The 16,983-nt window shown below is 38.5% G+C and overlaps 1 protein-coding gene across 1 annotated transcript; it reads right to left on the bottom strand.

The window, feature by feature from the left end:
- Positions 1–485: 485 nt before the first annotated feature.
- On the bottom strand, positions 486–16,136 carry LOC132778247 (keratin, type I cytoskeletal 42-like). The gene is made up of 8 exons (XM_067470029.1): positions 15,951–16,136; positions 10,818–10,900; positions 7,628–7,784; positions 7,022–7,183; positions 5,425–5,550; positions 3,600–3,820; positions 1,813–1,826; positions 486–713 (listed from the first exon to the last, which is right to left on the bottom strand). The coding sequence occupies exons 1-8, from the start codon at positions 16,119–16,121 to the stop codon at positions 616–618; spliced, it is 1,032 nt and encodes a 343-aa protein (XP_067326130.1). The 5' UTR covers positions 16,122–16,136; the 3' UTR covers positions 486–615.
- Between the last annotated feature and the right edge of the window lie 847 nt (positions 16,137–16,983).

The following is a 16,983-nucleotide window of genomic DNA, read 5'->3' as shown; positions in this document are numbered from 1 at the left end:
GAAAAAAAATTCACCCCCCTCCCGAAACAAAATCCTGGCTACGGGCCTGAGTCTAGTGAATCAATGAAGTTGGTCAGTCAAGACATGTAAAGCAATTGATTCAATGGATCTACCCTGGTCTGGAACTAACAACTGGATTTAGTTGTTAGTTCTCGTTCTAGGGTTGTAGGTGTTGAGGGGGGGGGGGCGCAGTCACGTTGGTAGCCATATGTTAATACTGTGAGTGACTGTATGAACCTTGGACATGGAATCAAAGTAAATCCCTGGTGTACTGAAGTGATTCATAAACTACCATTGCTTTGCTTTGGTCAGAAAAGTTACAGTTTAGGCAATTATGCAGGCTGCTTTCAGACAGCAGGTTTGAGATTATATGGCCAACTGGTAACCAATGGGTTAAAATTCTATCCTTTTAAATGAATGAATATAGAGTTTTAAAGCAAGAAGACAGGAAATAATGCATTGTTTCTTTATGAATAGAACAATAGTTCTCTTTGTAATTGTATTCTCTCTTTAAATCTACAGAAAATAATCTTTTATCTTCAAAAGGTCGGTTTTTGAGATTAGCTCATAGTTTCCCCCCTGAAGAACATAACATGCATTTCGAGCCACAGCTGGCTACATCTTCTGTTCCCTCTCGTCAACCTTGGATGACACCACTTTCCCATCCACCATTTCTTCGACAACAGTCTTGATCCTCAGAATTTTATTCTTTTCTGAAAATAAAAATACACAGTTATATACCTACTGGCCATAATAGGATAGATGAATAGGCATATGAACCAACGTGGCTGTTTTCCAGATAGTGGAAAACATAGCCCACCATCAAAGGCAAAGCAAAATCTTTGTAACTGCATGGCCTGAATCGAGTTGCTAGTCCCAACTAGAATAGAGCCAGTGTATCAGTTTCTGAATTGTAAATGCCATTGATTCATTGAACTTCTTCTAAATAGGATTAGCAACTGGACTTAATCCAATTTGTTTTGTGTAAAACCAGCTTGTCCCTTATTACCTTAAAAGGAATGGGAGTTTCGATGGTTATATTTTAGTAACTATGTGAAATGATTTTTCCAGTTGACACCGTTGAACCAGTAATACATAACATAACAATATTACATAACATAAATAGATTAATTTTTTTTAAAAAACCCTGTCAAGTCTCTAAGCAGCGGTGACAAAGAAATTTGTCTTAAGTGGTTTTTAAAAGGTATTGGTCATGGTATGCAAGACTGTGAGTGGAACATGCCATAGTTTTTTTTGTTTCTGAGAAGAAATTATAATTGACTGTTTCTTTTATTCCTTTCCTTCTTTTTTATCTTCTAGAATTTCACAGAAATATATATAGGCCATCTACATAAATAAAAATGTAATGATAGTTTGTGGAATTAACATAACTCAAAAACCACTGGACGAATTGACCCCAAATTTGGCAGTAAAACACATACTAATCCAATCTATGTCGTTCAAACAAAAAACTTAAAAAATGAAGGGAAAATAACTTAGGAAGGAAGAGAAAGAAGGCAGGGGGACCATCACTCATAAAAACACTGAAAGACACAGCGGAAGAGACTTATAAAGCAAAAAACAACAACATTACAATGCATGCACAAAACCACACACACACACACACACACACACACACACACATATATACACTGAAACACACATATACACACAAATATATACACACACAAACACATCTACATAGACTGGGCCACAGCAACGGATGGCAGAGGTCAGCTAGTTCAAAATATTGATATATGTGCATTAAGAAAAAAGGCATTATGAAGTACCCATGCGAGGAAATGTGTGTACCAAAATACGGAAGCCTTTTCACGTGAGTACCCAGCACAAAAATCTCACAACATAGTTTTTACTGGGTGGAAACAATATGCAGGTGGGATTAGAAGAGAAACAGCATAATTATGGCAGAGAGATCTTCACATCCCTGTTTCTTGAGATAATAATATTGTTGGAGGAAACTGCAAAATGTAACCACTCAATAAATGAGGGTATGTCTGTTTAGGGGATTAGAATGTTATATTTGGATTTTCATATAGAGACATCTAATTTTCACCAATGAGGCCCTTTCTACACTGCCCTATATCCCAGGATCTGATCTTATCTGTTTATCTCAGATTATCTGGCAGTGTAGACACATATAATCCAGTTCAAATCAGATAATCTGGGATCAGATCCTGGGATGTAGGGCAGTGCAGAAAGGGCCTGAGCCTGTCAGCAGAACAAAGTACATATCTCCTTGGAAATCTCTACAATGTATAAAAAGCAATATACACATGTGAAAAATGCTCATAACTAAAAACATGGGTATTTTTATAATATGCCCAAGAACATTTTAATCAATGAGGAAAATACATATGGAAAAATGTACAACATGTGAACTGGAAGAAAGGCATAAAGAAATACTCATGGCTTTTCAAGTGAAATCAAAGGGAGAAAGGTCTTTTAAGCTCATACAAAAATGGGCTGGGACAAAAATAATGGTATTCTAGCTGTGGAACAAAAGCATGCTTCATAGTTCTTCATATTCCCAGATAAATGGGTGGGATAATAATAATAATAATAATAATAATAATAATAATAATAATAATCTTTATTTATAACCTGCCACCATCTCCCCAATGGGGATTCGGGGCGGCTTACATGAGGCCAAGCCCAAACAACAAATTACAGCAAAATAAAACCGTTTCATACTCTTACCTCTCTCTGCTTCTTCTTCAATATATCTGTTCAAAAACAAGGAATCATGTTATCAGTTTTTCTTAAGAACTTACCAATCATCAATTACTTCCTTGATTTGGGCTCCCTGGCTTGTGCTTGGACAGAGCACCTGGTTGGATGCTGTTTTCTAGCTGAACTACAAGAGTTACTATTCAATTAATGGCAGGACAGCTATGTGTGTGGTATCCCTGTGCTTGCTATCTTGCTTTCCTCCCCAGATAAGTGTCATTTGGTCCACTTCCGAGCACAATTCAAAGTGCTGGTCTTGACCTATAAAGCCCTACATGGCTCCGGCCCAGCTTACTTGTCCGAATGTGTCTCCCTCTATGCCCCACCTTCCAGCTTAAGATCTTCCGGGGAGGTCCTGCTCTCGGCTCCGCTAGTTTCGCAAATGCGTTTGGCGGGGATGAGAGACAGGCCCTTCTCAGTGGTGGCCCTCCGCCTGTGGAACTCGCTCCCCAGCGAGATCAGGTCGGCTTCTTCCCTTCTGTCTTTCAGAAAGAAACTGAAATCGTGGTGCTGGGACCAAGCCTTTGGTCAACAGACGTAGCAACACTTTGGTTATGGTATTGAATTGGAATGGCATTATGGCTTTGACAAAATGCTTTTAACTGCTTTTAACTTAACCATTTCTCTATTGTTTAAAACTGTTGTTATATTGTTGTTTGCTTGTATATATGGCATCGAATTGTTGCCTAGTGTAAGCTGTCCTGAGTCAAAAAGTTCAAAAAGGAACTTTCCCAGTTTTTGAATGTTAGTCTCTGATACTCATTCTCTTTCTTTCAGCACCCTTCACACTGATACTAGCAGTTTGTTGTTGTGCTCAACATTAGCATCTCTACTGCTGTGTCAAAACTCACCTGGTGTCTTCCCCTTCCAGCAGACGCCGATAAGTGGCAATTTCTGCCTCTAGCTTGACCTTAATATCCAGGAGGCTGTTGTACTCTTGACTCTGCCGCTCCATGTCATTTCGCAGCTGCATCAGCTGTGCCTCCAGATTAGCAATGGTGGCCTGGATCTGGGCCAAGAGGGCACCATAACGGGCTTCAACTCCAGCCAACTCATTCTCCCGATCAGCTTTCTGGAAGACAATATCAGGATTGCAGTTCAAGAGCACTTTCTCTTGGTGATGGCTTTGTGTTATCAGGGCGGCCCTGAATTCACTCTAAATTTTATATAAACCTTTAAATAGGGTAGCTCCTTTACAATTCAGAATAAAATACAGATTTACTGTCCAAATGACATTATCATCTGCCTCCTCAGCTTTTACAACCCAAATTTTAAGGAAGACACTGCTTAGTAGTTGTCACACAATTAATTAATGTCATGCCTGACATTCACTGTGTTTATGCAGTTGGCTCTCCATATCCACAGATATGGATTTTCTTTTTTAAATGCCAAAATATAAAGTTTGTTTTTTCCTATTTCATAGAAGGGACATCATTTTACTATGCCATTGTGTATAACGGAATTTTAGTATCCACAGATTTGGTATTTAGTAGGGTTGTGCACATATCCATTTTTCAAAATGGGCTCTGGCTGGTTTGGCCAGCCGTAACAGCACACACTCTGCCACTATTTTGTTTAAAGCCACAACAAACTATGTGGCTGCCGAAAATGACTACCATGTGATCAATATAAGTAATCATTGGCCTCAATTTAATGGGTTTACTGACACAAGCATATTCTAATCACATCAGATTGGCTGCATGTTGTTGTCCTATGTGATCCTTGATTAGCTTGGATTTTTTGTGAAAAAAGGAGTAAATGATGGTTGCAGGTGGCAGTCAGCAGCAAAAGAATAAGAGTCACCATAAATAAACCACAGACTAAAGCCCCATTTTGAATCTGTTACTTTTAGTTCAGCATATATCTGTCGAAGATAAATCATTCTGTCAACTTTATTCACCAAACTCTATTCACAATGGGATGCTGTGTGTCACATTGCATCATGTTACACTGTACACAGAACTAATGCCAGATCACTGTGTTTGTGAACATTTTTTCCTGCTTTCTACCAGTCTAAATAATTCTGCCTGCATTGCTTTACCTAAATATAGACTACAGGAAGTACCCAAGTTATGAACACGATAGGTTCTGTAGGTTTGTTCCTAAGTTGAATGTGTATGTAAGCTGGAACAGGTACATTTTTAAGTTTAACTCCAGCCAAAAACATAAATTTTAAAGCTTTGGATAACATAAGGAAGGGTTAACACCTCTGTGGTGTTTGTTTTGAGGTTGTGCCCCTTTTCAGAAGATTTCACCTCGCTTTCTGGTCCTGAAAAAATCAGCTTGTTGTAGAAACAAGGATTGGCACTAAAGCTTCAGTCCTTTTCCCCATAACTCTTCCAGGAGTGTATTTTTCTTCTGAGGGATAGATTTCTCTCACTTTCTGTTGTCTCACTCCTGTTCTTAATGATGAGTCATTTGTAAGTCGGATGTTTGTAACTTGGGACCTGCCTGTATAAAGTTTCCATCTTAAATGCTTTGTATAAGGTAAAGTAATGCTTTGGCTTCTGCCTCGCCAATACTACTGGTTTACTCAGTTCACTCCAAATGCAGGAATGGTATTAGATCATCTTGAGAAATTGTTCATGGAGGGAACAACAAGAGATTGATGGACAACAATTACAGTGTAATTAATCAGTCATAATAACTTCGTAGCTATACTTTATCAGACTTTACCAAATTAAGTTGGGTTTGAAGTTCAATGTCAAGGTTCTGAAGGGTGCGTCTCCTCTCTGTGATTTCATTTTTATGGGTCTCAAGTTGTTGGGTAGTAGTAGTCACTTCCACATTCCATTCATCAACCTGAAACAGAAAAGGAAAGGTAGGGAGATTTCAATGCATGGTTGGCAAATGGGATTGTACTAAGAAATGTATTGTTCTCTGCTTCTCCCCACTCTCTGTTCTTCCCATAATAGATTTTAGCAAAGTATTCCTACCAGCATGTTCCTCTTACTGAGGTTAGGTGAGAAAACAATTCTACTGAAAGAAAGGTTTCTGCTTGCTGAAGAGACATGCAATACTAAATCACTAGATCTGATAAATCTTTCTGTTAGGATTGTACTTCCCATCTGCATTTTTGCAAAAGTGTATATGAAACATCATGTCTTTTTGAAAATACTATTTTTACAAAATACAGTTTCCAAATGTATTATAATGTAATGAATTTCAAAATATGCATTTTTATATGTTGATTTTTTAAATCCAAGAACTGCCTTGCAAAATTTGGAAAATGTTACATGCAAAGGATATTGTATGTTGAATCACACCTTGGTCTAGGCCAGTGTTTCTCAACCTTCCTAATGTCACGATCCCTTAATACAGTTCCTCATGTTGTGGTGACCCCCAACCATTACATTCTTTTGCTACTTCATAACTATAATGTTGCTCCTGTTATGAAACATAATTTGGGAGTTGTAGTAGTTGGGATTTATGGTTCACCTACAATCAAAGAGTATCCTGAACTCCACCAATGATGGAATTGAACCAAACTTGGCACACAGAATGCCCACGATCCACAGAAAACACTGGAAGAGTTTGGTGGGCATTGACCTTGAGTTTGGGAATTGTAGTTCACCTACAGAGAGCACTATATCTGGACCAAACTTGGCACGAATACTCAGTATGCTAAATGTGAACACTGGTGGAGTTTGGGGAAAATAGGCCTTGAAATTTTTGGAGTTGTACTTGCTGGGATTTATAGTTCACCTACAATCAAAAAGCATTCTGAACCTCACCAATGATAGAATTGGGCCAAACTTCCCACACAGACCCCCATAACCAACAGAAAATACTGTGTTTTCTGATGGTCTTTGGTGACCCCTCTGGCACCTCCTGGCGACCCCTCCAGGGGTCCCAACCCCCAGGTTGAGAAACACTGGTCTAGGCATTATGAATCAGTTTCCTCTGGCATTCCTGTATCAAACTTTGTTCCTCCGTTCTACGACTGGGGCTAATGGAGTCTTTTGACATTGGGAGGGCAGGCCAACACCACTGTCTTATATATGTTAAGAATGTTATAGCTTGTTCTTTAAACACTAGTTGGTCTAGATAAAGATATGACCCCATTTATTCTTTCTTTCTTTTTTTGTGAAAGCAACTAAACTTTCAAGATTTGGGAAAACTTTACAAGCCATTGCTCTTAGCCTCCAGTCCAACTTTGTGGATGGAGCAATGTAATGATCTGTTTTGAAAGAAGTGCTTCAGAAATACCAAAAAGGAATTTTGTAATGTTATTTCCATGCAGTGTAATGGGAGTGAAAATACTGAACATCACCTGTTTATCAAACCAGTCCTTGGCCTCTTGGCGGTTCTTTTCAGCAATGACTTCATACTGCTGGCGCATGTTATCCATCATCTGGCCCAGATCAATGCCTGGAGCAGCATCCACTTCTACAGACACAGTCCCACCCAGCTGCTTCCGCAATCTTTCAGTTTCCTGCAAACAGCAAACACGATTATTTAAAGTTAACTATACATTGAATTGTTTTGAGATTTTTTTTTATTTTAGGGAGGCATCCAATGAGAATATTCCTTATTGATTTCGGTTTAGCCAAGGCAGATACTGACAAAAAACATAATTTTTCAGTACAATGTTTTTAAAAATTGGCTATTTGTCAGTTAACTGGAATAGTATTTTAGATTTCCCCAGTCCCCGTTGTCTTTTCTGGCTTTTAGACAGGAACTAAATTTAACTATGAATGTATGTGGAATGGCCATGCATTCTACTTTACAGAGGACCAGAAGGCAGTCCTCCGTAAGTACAGTTGTAGATACAGATTACTCAGGGCCTAATAATAGATATAGCAAAACTAAGTCCATTTTTCTGTACATCCACAACAGAGAATTCATAACGTATTGGTTCAATATTATGTTTTCTTACCTCCTCGTGGTTTTTCTTCAGGTAAGCCAGTTCTTCCTTCAGCCCTTCAACCTGATGCTCCAAATCAGACTTGACAAGAGTCAAGTCATCAATTAGTCTCATCAGCCCTGCTGTGTCATTTTCCACACTTTGTCTGAGGTTCAGTTCAGTCTCATATCTATTTAATGATTTAAAAAGACAGGTCAGCTACCTTCTACTAGGAAGCCAACAGAAAAGAATATCTTCTCAGTAGTGACTATCTTAATTTGTCAGTAAAACTACGAACTACTAAAGGATAGATGAATCCTAAATAGGTAAAAAGGTAAAGGTTGTCCCCTGACATTAAGTCCAGTCATGTCTGACTCTGGGGTGTGGTGCTCATCTCCATTTCTAAGCCGAAGAGCTGGCTTTGTCTGTAGACACCTCCAAGGTCATGTGGCCAGCATGACTGCATGGAGCGCCGTCCTAATCCTAAATAGCATTTGTTAATCCCAAATCTTAAATAGCATTTGTTAAATGTATTTGCACATAAGGACATTCACAGTTATAGAATTCATATCTATGGACATCTTTTTAGTTTTACCCGCATGTTGAATCCATATATGATTCCAATGTATTTTAGTTAATATTTGCAGCTTATCACTTGTGAGTGGATTAAAAAAACATGTATATGTTTTGTTTCTGCCTGACATTGTACTTATTGCTTGAACTATTTCCATTCTTTAATAAAATGTGTTTTGACAAAATTTTGCACACATTTGAAATGCCCAGTTTTTCTATGCACATTTTTTTCAAATATATAAACTCTCTTTGAATGTGTATGTCCAAATGTGTACAAACCCCAGAGATAAAATTGCTCACAGACCGAGCAACAGAAAAGGTGGATCCAATGTCAGGGTCACCTGTTCTGGATTTTATTCTGAACTATCCAGGTGGTAGTTATCCAAGTGCTGAACCCTAGTTCTCCAAATAGCATCAGCACCATGAACAGCACCATTAAAATACAGAATTCAGAACAAGTAACTGCCATACTGACATTCATACCACCAGCCACAACAAAAATGACCTGAATTTTTCTCTTTTTAGTAAGGAAAATATTTCTGAGTAATAAGAAAATAATAACCAAGAAGATGGAATGGAAGTCACTTCTTTTGTGTGTGGGTGTGTGTGTGTGTTTTGTGTTTTTGCCTTTTTTCCCATTTTGCTTTTTGTGTGAGTATTTTTGTAGAATGTGTTTTATCTTTATCTCTTCTTTCCCTCCTCACTTTTCTATACTTTTATTGTTCTCACTCTTTCGTTGTATTCTTTATAAAATCTAATAAAATTCTTTTAAAAAATGAACTGGATGAAATTTCACAGAAGTGGGCACCAGGGTGGATTTCTCACACATTCTAGTTCTCAAAATAATGGCACAGTACTTTGATTAACTGATGTAGAGAACCAATTGCACAGTCATGAAGTTCTTTGAAAATAACTAGAAAACCATCATAGGATCCTGGATTCCTGTAGTGCAGTGTTTCTCAAACCATGCTCCTCCAGGTGTTTTGGACTTCATCTCCCAGAAATTCCAGTCAGCTTACCAGCTGCTAGGGATTGTGGGGGTTGAAGTCCAAAACATCTAGAGGAGCACAATTTGAGAAACACTGCTGTAGTGAATCTGAATAAAATACAACAACCATAGCATACAACTTGTATTTAATTTTCAGCCATGACTATGACACTGATCTCTGTTGTATCTAGTTTGGTGATGGTGTGCACAGGTTTGTGTGTTTCCCCTCAGCATGTTAAAGATGGTATTAAAGATTGTCAAATGTCAACTGGTAGATCTTGATCAACATTAGATGCATTTATTTAAACCGAGGGCAGAAAACATTTTTCAGCCTGAGGGTGTATACAGGTTTTAGTAAAGTTCTCAGAAGTAGGTAGGAACAAAAGCAATAGGGTGCGGCCAAAAATACCAGCATAGTTTTGTTCAAAGCTTTCATGGCCAATAACTCTCCTTAACAATTTAACCTGTCCAAAATGAGGAAAAGTACTGAATACATATTCTGGGAAACAATCAAATGATGATGTAGTGGAGAAGAGTTTATGACCATCTGGAGCTAGTTGATGGGGTGGAGAAGCAGTTCCCCCTGATCTAAATGAACTGCTGAGCTACATCACTTGGAACAATGTCATGTGAAGAATGTGAAGAATGTGAAGAAGTTTGAAGAAGATTCCTTCTCCATAGTAGTTTTGCCTACAAAGATCCCAGGTTCATCCAACTCTTGTAGTGGTTCTCCGGGGCTTCAGAGAGTCCTTTCTGAAGCCCTGGAGAGCCTGACATAGTGGACAATGCTGAAGCACATGGACCTGTAGTTTGATTATAAGGTAGTTTGCTGTGTTCTTCTGTGAACAACTTCTTACCTAGCTCAAAGATATGAAATAATGTTTGCATCAGTACTATTATGACTGATCCTTTCTGTATTTATTCATTATGTTCATCCTGTTCTTTCTTAAGGTGGCTGAAAGCAATTTACTGGTTTTCCCAGAAGTTTCCCATCCAAGTACGAATTGAGCTGTCATGCTTTGCTATATCAACTCAACAGGCACAATTTTGTCATTCTCTGGACATAATCAGCTTTAATGAGTAGCCATTGTGTTTATGATTAATAAACACAATAATAATTTGCACTAGAAAATTTGTAAAATTAACTATTTTTGCTTTGGTCAGAGGGAAGAAGAGACATTTTAAGAACTATATTGAGAGTTTGAATGTGTCTTCTCTGAGAATAAAAGGAACAGCCACAAACATTTTGCTAGAATATGGTGGAAGATTTTAAGTAGGATTAAGCACTTCTAACAAATCAAGCTGAGACAGCATCTAGTTTGTGGGGAGGGGTGTGTGAATCTATTTTGGAAAGGTGAGATGAAACAGAGAAATAGCAGCAGAGAGGGAGGGAGCAGTGGAGTTCTTTAATCCTTCTCCACCCACCATTTTTCTCTTTCAGCTTGTAAAGCTATTTCTTGGAGGGATTCCAGTTATGTACATGTTTTAGCTTTGCAGCTTTATGGCTGAGAGAATTGTAATGGAAACCCTATGTAAGTTTAACATTCCATGTTTGTGTATAAATTTACTTCCTGATCTTTGGCATGAACTTATGATAATGAAGTATTATCATAGATAACATCTGACTACTGTATTTGTCCATTACTTTTTTGTGATACATACTTGACACGAAAATCATCAGCAGCCAGCTTGGTATTGTCAATCTGCAGGATGATCTGGGTGTTGTCTAGCCGTGCGCCAATAATCTAGGGGAAAACATGGGCACAGAAGACAAGAGGTTGGTTATTAAACTGGTATATAATAAAACCAAAGGAAACATCTGGAAGCTGAAATACATGTGTAATGTTGAGAAAAATATTAATATAACAGGAATTTAGCCAAGTAGCTTTTGTTAATTGCTGTTTGATAAAGATAATGAAGTTTTGAGCTTCAGTGTCAAATTCTACCAGTTTACTGCATTGTTATTTGACTAAATGTTGAAGGATATGCTACTTAGTCTGGGAAGCCTGCTATATAGATTGCATGGTGGCTTATATAAATATAGTGCTTTCAATTCTGTGTTAATGCAAGAAATCCAGAGCTGAAGCATCACTAACAGATATTGCTCTTGCCTCTCCAGTACACAGGTATGTTACCTTTTCATACAGTACACAGGCCAAACAGTACACAGGTATGTACACAGGTATGCCGAACAGTACACAGGTATGTTACCTTTTCATGATGCATAGAAATGATGTGCCAGGAGAAGGGGGGGGGGGGGCAGGAGCGATTTTCCTCCTCCCTTCCTTCTCCTGTTATATCATTTCTATGTGTCAGGATTGCTCCGGAAAAGGGGAAATGGTGGCTGGGTAAAAACTAATTTTTTCAGGACAAAGCAGGAAAACCCTGTTTCATTCCAAAGTAAACTGACAGCTAGAAAGACCCAGATCTTTCCAGCTGCAGGTCCTGTGTGGATTGGAACTGGAGATTATGCAGCACGATATCCGGTGCCCATCCACACAGCAGTCTTGGGTTTCTTGGGCTCTTGGAGCCCAACAGACCCAAAACAGCCCACATCCCCCCCCCCCAAAAAAAAGCATTTAAAAAAAGAAAATAACTTATCTGAGGCATGGTTTGGATGCCCCAGGGAAAAATGCAGGAGGGCACACATTTTAGCTGCTGTCTGGATGTGCCCTTGGAAGACTGGGAGCAATAGTGAGATATATCTGAGCCAGCCATGGGGTTTCAAATGACTGCTCTTCATGAGCCACAGACAATGTTGAGCCATTCTTGGAGTGTCTTAGAGTTACTTGTCCATGTTTCACTGTACCTTACACATACAAGTAGTAAAGTACAGTGGACCCTTTGTATCCACTGAGTTTTGGTTCCAGAATACCCCATGAATACCAAAACCCATAGATGCCCAAGTCTCATTATATCTAACAAATAGGAAGGGAAAGGGGGTTCATGGACAAATTCTCACCTTGCTAAAAGTAATGCAAATAATGTGGTTGTGCTAAATGACCAGCAGAATATACACTCACTGTTTTCACTGTTTGAACAATGACCCCTCCCAAGTATCGTCTACTCTATATTGACTCTTTTATGGGTGTAACTTTATGAGAGAGAGATTAGATTAGCTACAACATGGTGATAAAAATGGGATGGACCAGGGCAATCTCAATCTGCATTTGGAATTTTGGAGCCAATTTTATTTATGAGTAGTTGAGTCAACAGAGAAGAGCAAGATTCCCCATGTGCCATGAAAATAGTAGTGCCAGTGGCGGACAATACTATCTACAGCATTTTACCCTGTTTCATTGCAATATAAAAAATAGTAGTTCTCTCTTTGTTTACATTCAAAATAATCATGTGAAGAATATCAAACTTCAGTGAAAGTGATTGGTTCAAGGAGACCCAGGGAATTTCATGGTTTAGTTGGGATTTTTTAAATTTTATATTTTATTTTTTTTAAAAACAATCCATACTGTAAAACTACATATAGGATAAAGATAGAGAAACATAAAACTTCAGAAAATTACACTTCCATTCACTCATTCTTACTAATATTCAGAGAGCCAGCCTGGTGTAGTGGATTGAGCTTTGGACTATGACTTTGAAGACCTCCTTGCCCTTGGAAACACATTGCATAACTCCATGATAAGTTTGCTTTAGGGTTGGACGTGACTAAGACTACACTGTCATATAATCCAGATTATCAAAGCAGATTATCCACATCTGCTTTGAACTGAATTATCTGAGTCTACATTGCCATATAATCCAGTTCAAAGCAGATAATGTAGGATTCTATTCAGCTGGGTGAAAGGGCCTCAAAGTAATGCTCCACCCCACCCAATAAGGAAAGTTCAATGATACAAAAGAATAGTTTCTCCCTTCCAGCCTTTGTCTCTTTTATTACTTCCTGCAGACCATAGTATTTGAATGTTGAATGTACCCTTTGAACATCCTGGTTATTGTCCTTGAATGCTACTTCCTGTTCCTTAAGGAGAGGGAAGCTTTAATTCCAGGTTTCCTTCATAATTTTATTACATTTTAGTCAATATTTCATTAATGTTCTATTATAATACCTTCATGCTTCTACATTTATCCTGTTTTTTTGAAAAAAAGCATAATTTTAAAATTGTGAAAAGTAGTCAATTAATTACACTCACCTTGAAAAGATGAATTATGGCTTTGCCAAGTTATTCTAGGCTAGCATTGTGGGTGCCTCTAATTTTTTAAATAGGCGTGAAATGAAACAAGTAGAAAACACTATCTAACAAAATTTGATATTTTTTTTCCTGTTACTGGTTTGAAAGTGTAATTTTCTGTTTAATTGTGCGATACTTACTTTGAAAGTAGTTGTTATACTCCAGAAACTTTGTTTTTATAGCTGCTACAAACTATGTTGAATTGGTTGAAGCTCAATGAGATATTAATTGAAAAACTAGCGCAAAATGTGCTACACAGTTTTCCCCACAAAAACAAAGTTTTTACAGTTTAATAAACTTTCCCCATACTTTTATAATAGATACAATTAGGACATGATATTTATAACCCAGGAACAAAAATTGTGCTACATAGTGTTATCATGAGGGCAACACTATACAAAGACTAAGGATTGCACAAATATCTACACCGCTGAATAAAATCCAGATTATCTGTTTGGAACTGGATTATATGCCAGTGTAGACTCAGATAATCCAGTTCAAAGTGGATAATGTGGATTTTCTGCCTTGATATTCTGGATTATATGGCAGCATAGAAGGGCCCATTGCCTTCTTTTGCTCATCAGCACATTTATTGAAAAAAATACACGCAACTCAAAAGGCAACTAAGGATAATTTCACTGTCGTGTGAAAAGGTAACATGTCTCCTCATATGAGCCTGCCATGATAGTCAATGTTTGGTGCTCCCAGGCAGTAGAACGCCCTCCCATAAGACCTCCTTCTGCCATCTTTCTGCCAGAAGGCAAAAACTTATTTCAGCACCCCTTTGGCTATTAGGCCCCTTCTACACAGCTGTCTGATAATCCAGTTCAAAGCAGATAATCTGGATCATCTGTCTTGATATTCAGATTATATGAGAGTGTAGTACGCCCCTTAATCTCATGTAGCAAAAAGTTAATGGCGGCATGTTGCATTTTATCTTCTTTTTTGGTTACTGTGATTTAACTGTATGTTTTGAACCATTTAATTGTTTTTTGCTAACTTTTATGCAACAAAATTTTAGTTGTACTTTGTTTTAATTTGTTGAAATCTACTTTGTATACATTTATTGAGTGGAAAATTTGATAGGGTGCATGATTCTACACTGTAGAACTAAAGCAGTTTGGTTTAAACTGTAACAATAACAACAACAACAACAACAACAACTTTATTCTTATACCCCGCTTCCATCTCCCCGAAAAAACTCAGAGCGGCTTACATGGGGACCAAGCTCAATGTAAGCAAGGTTACAAAGTACATGGTCAAAGACATATAACAACAGCTAAATTAAACAATAAAAGCAATAAATATAAAACATCATAAAACATAAACCAAGCAACAACCAACCAATAGTCAGGAAAAGTGGGCATGTGCAGATTTGGGGCTAACAAGGCAGGACATGGGCTAGTGCAAACTCAAGCTGTTGGGCCGGGGACTGGGAATAAAGTGCTGGAGATCTTACTAAAAGAAGAGGGCTAGACAGAACTTGATCAGTACTGAACTCAATGCTATGGAATCCTGGGATTTGTAATTTGGTGAGACTCCAGCACTCTTTGGCAGAGCATGCTAAAGACCATGTAAAATAACAACACTCAAAACTCCATAGCATTGAGCTATGGCAGTTAAAGCGGTTTCAAACTGAATTAATTCTACTGTATAGATGTACCTGTAGTTTCACTAACTTTTGAGCGTGAAGGTTTTAAAGCCTTAACCCTTTCCTTCTCATTCTGAATGTGAAGTCTAGAAATTTTGATATGGAAAGATTTTTTTTCTCCATTTTTATTGACCAGATGCAACAGAAGGAGCGGCCTGCCATGTACATTGGACCCCTCAGCATCTGTGAACTCTGTATTGGCAATTTCCACCAGCTGTGGGTTGCTACCACGTATACATAAAAATACATAGATATGAAAGTGGACATGTCATTTTGTAATACAGGATGCAATTATCTGACTTTTTGGGGCATCTGCAGGGGTCTCGGACCTGTAGAACTAATGTGGTTGAATGCAGATAAAGGTGTTTTCCCCTGACATTAAGTCTAGTCATGTCTGACTCTGGATGTTGGTGCTAATCTCCATTTCTAAGCTGAAGAGCCAGCATTGTCCATAGACATTGTCCGTAGACACCTCCAAGGTCATGTGGCTGGCATGACTGCATGGAGCACCGTTACCTTCCCACAGAAGTGGTACCTATTGATCTACTCACATTTGCATGTTTTTGAACTGCTAGGTTGACAGAAGCTAGGGCTAACAACGGGAGCTCACTGGATTCAAACCTGCAACCTTTTGATCAATAAGTTCAGCAGCTCAGCAGTTTAACCCACTGCACCACCGAGGTCTGCATTGAATACAGATAGTTTGAATGCAAAGGGACTGATAATCAGACTTCTTCAGGAGTTACATATTTCTCTTTTGTGGTCTAGATGCATCGATAATTTTTATTTTCTTCCACGTTGCCCCCTCCCCCAAATAATATTCAGGCTCTTTTAATCCAGAATATCAAAAAAATTAGTAATTTTTTGTAAATGTCTATACAAACCAATGTGACCCATCTCATCAGTCCTCTAAAGGCATGGGGCAAATTGCTTAGAAATCAAACAGGTTCTTACCTTGTTTTGGAGGTCTTCAATTGTTTTCAAGTAGTTGCTATAGTCTTGCTGAGCAACTGGGGAACTTTTCTCATACCACTCCCGGATGTGTTTCTCAAGATGAGTGTTTGCAATTTCTAAGGAGCGCACCTTTTCCAGATAGGAAGCCAGACGGTCATTCAAATTTTGCATGGTAAGTTTCTCATTGTTGGCAAGCAGGAGGTCATTGGTGGAAGTGCCAAGTTGAAAACCACTGCCAAAGCTGCCATAACCAGCACTACCAAAGCCACCGTAGTTGGTACTGGTGGAAATACGGGTGCCGTAGCCCCCAGCTCCTCCATGGACGCTGGGTGTCCGGTATTTTTTAATGACTGGTGATTTGTAGATTGGACTGGTTAAGCTTGGAGCAGAAGATTGGAAAGAACTTGTGGTTTTTGAGTAGGTAGTGCCGGAGGAAGCCATTGCTAATTTTTTGAATGAAGTAGCTGAGGAACTGTGACTTCTGCAGAGGTTGCTAAAGAGAGAATGCTCAGTAGGGCAAAATTCATGGATCTTTATACTGATGTGTAAAAAGAAGGCTTGGCAATGTTGAACTCCACCTGTGCAGATATGCACTCAAGGTGTTGTTGACACTACTAGCATTTTCCCCTATACTATCACCTGGCAATAAAGGCGACCTTTAATCGGCAATTCATCACTTAATCAACAATTCACCTGTGCTTCAGTCCAAAGTCTGCATGGATCCTGGTTATGTTGTTGCCACTGTGGAGATACAACTCTTTGAAGACTACTCTTGTTGCCCACCATAGTCTGTGTAATGTACCTCACCCTCCCACTCTTTTGACAAGGTATTTAAAGGACAGTATCTCCTTTCATGCCAAGGAAAGGCCAAAGGAAACTGCACTTACATGGACCAGTGGGTTTTATGGCTGAATCTTTGTCTCTAGAGTTATAGTTCAACACACAAAGTACTACAGCATGCTGATGCTCATCTCTACTTTAATATGGATCAATAATGAACCTGTTTGTTGATTCATTTGTTGACTCAAATAAA

The sequence above is a fragment of the Anolis sagrei genome, chromosome 6, assembly GCF_037176765.1.
Source record: "Anolis sagrei isolate rAnoSag1 chromosome 6, rAnoSag1.mat, whole genome shotgun sequence".
Taxonomy (NCBI): domain Eukaryota; kingdom Metazoa; phylum Chordata; class Lepidosauria; order Squamata; family Dactyloidae; genus Anolis; species Anolis sagrei.
This window is presented reverse-complemented; position numbering and strand designations above follow the sequence as displayed.

Bases quoted from the DNA above. Each gene is read 5' to 3' on its own strand.
- LOC132778247 (XM_067470029.1), bottom strand. From the start codon at position 16,121: ATGCAAAATTTGAATGACCGTCTGGCTTCCTATCTGGAAAAGGTGCGC. The intron at 7,785-10,817 runs GTATGTATCACA...ATCATTAAATAG, and splicing joins GCTGATGATTTTCGTGTCAA to ATATGAGACTGAACTGAACC. The intron at 7,184-7,627 runs GTAAGAAAACAT...TGCTGTTTGCAG, and splicing joins TGAAGAAAAACCACGAGGAG to GAAACTGAAAGATTGCGGAA.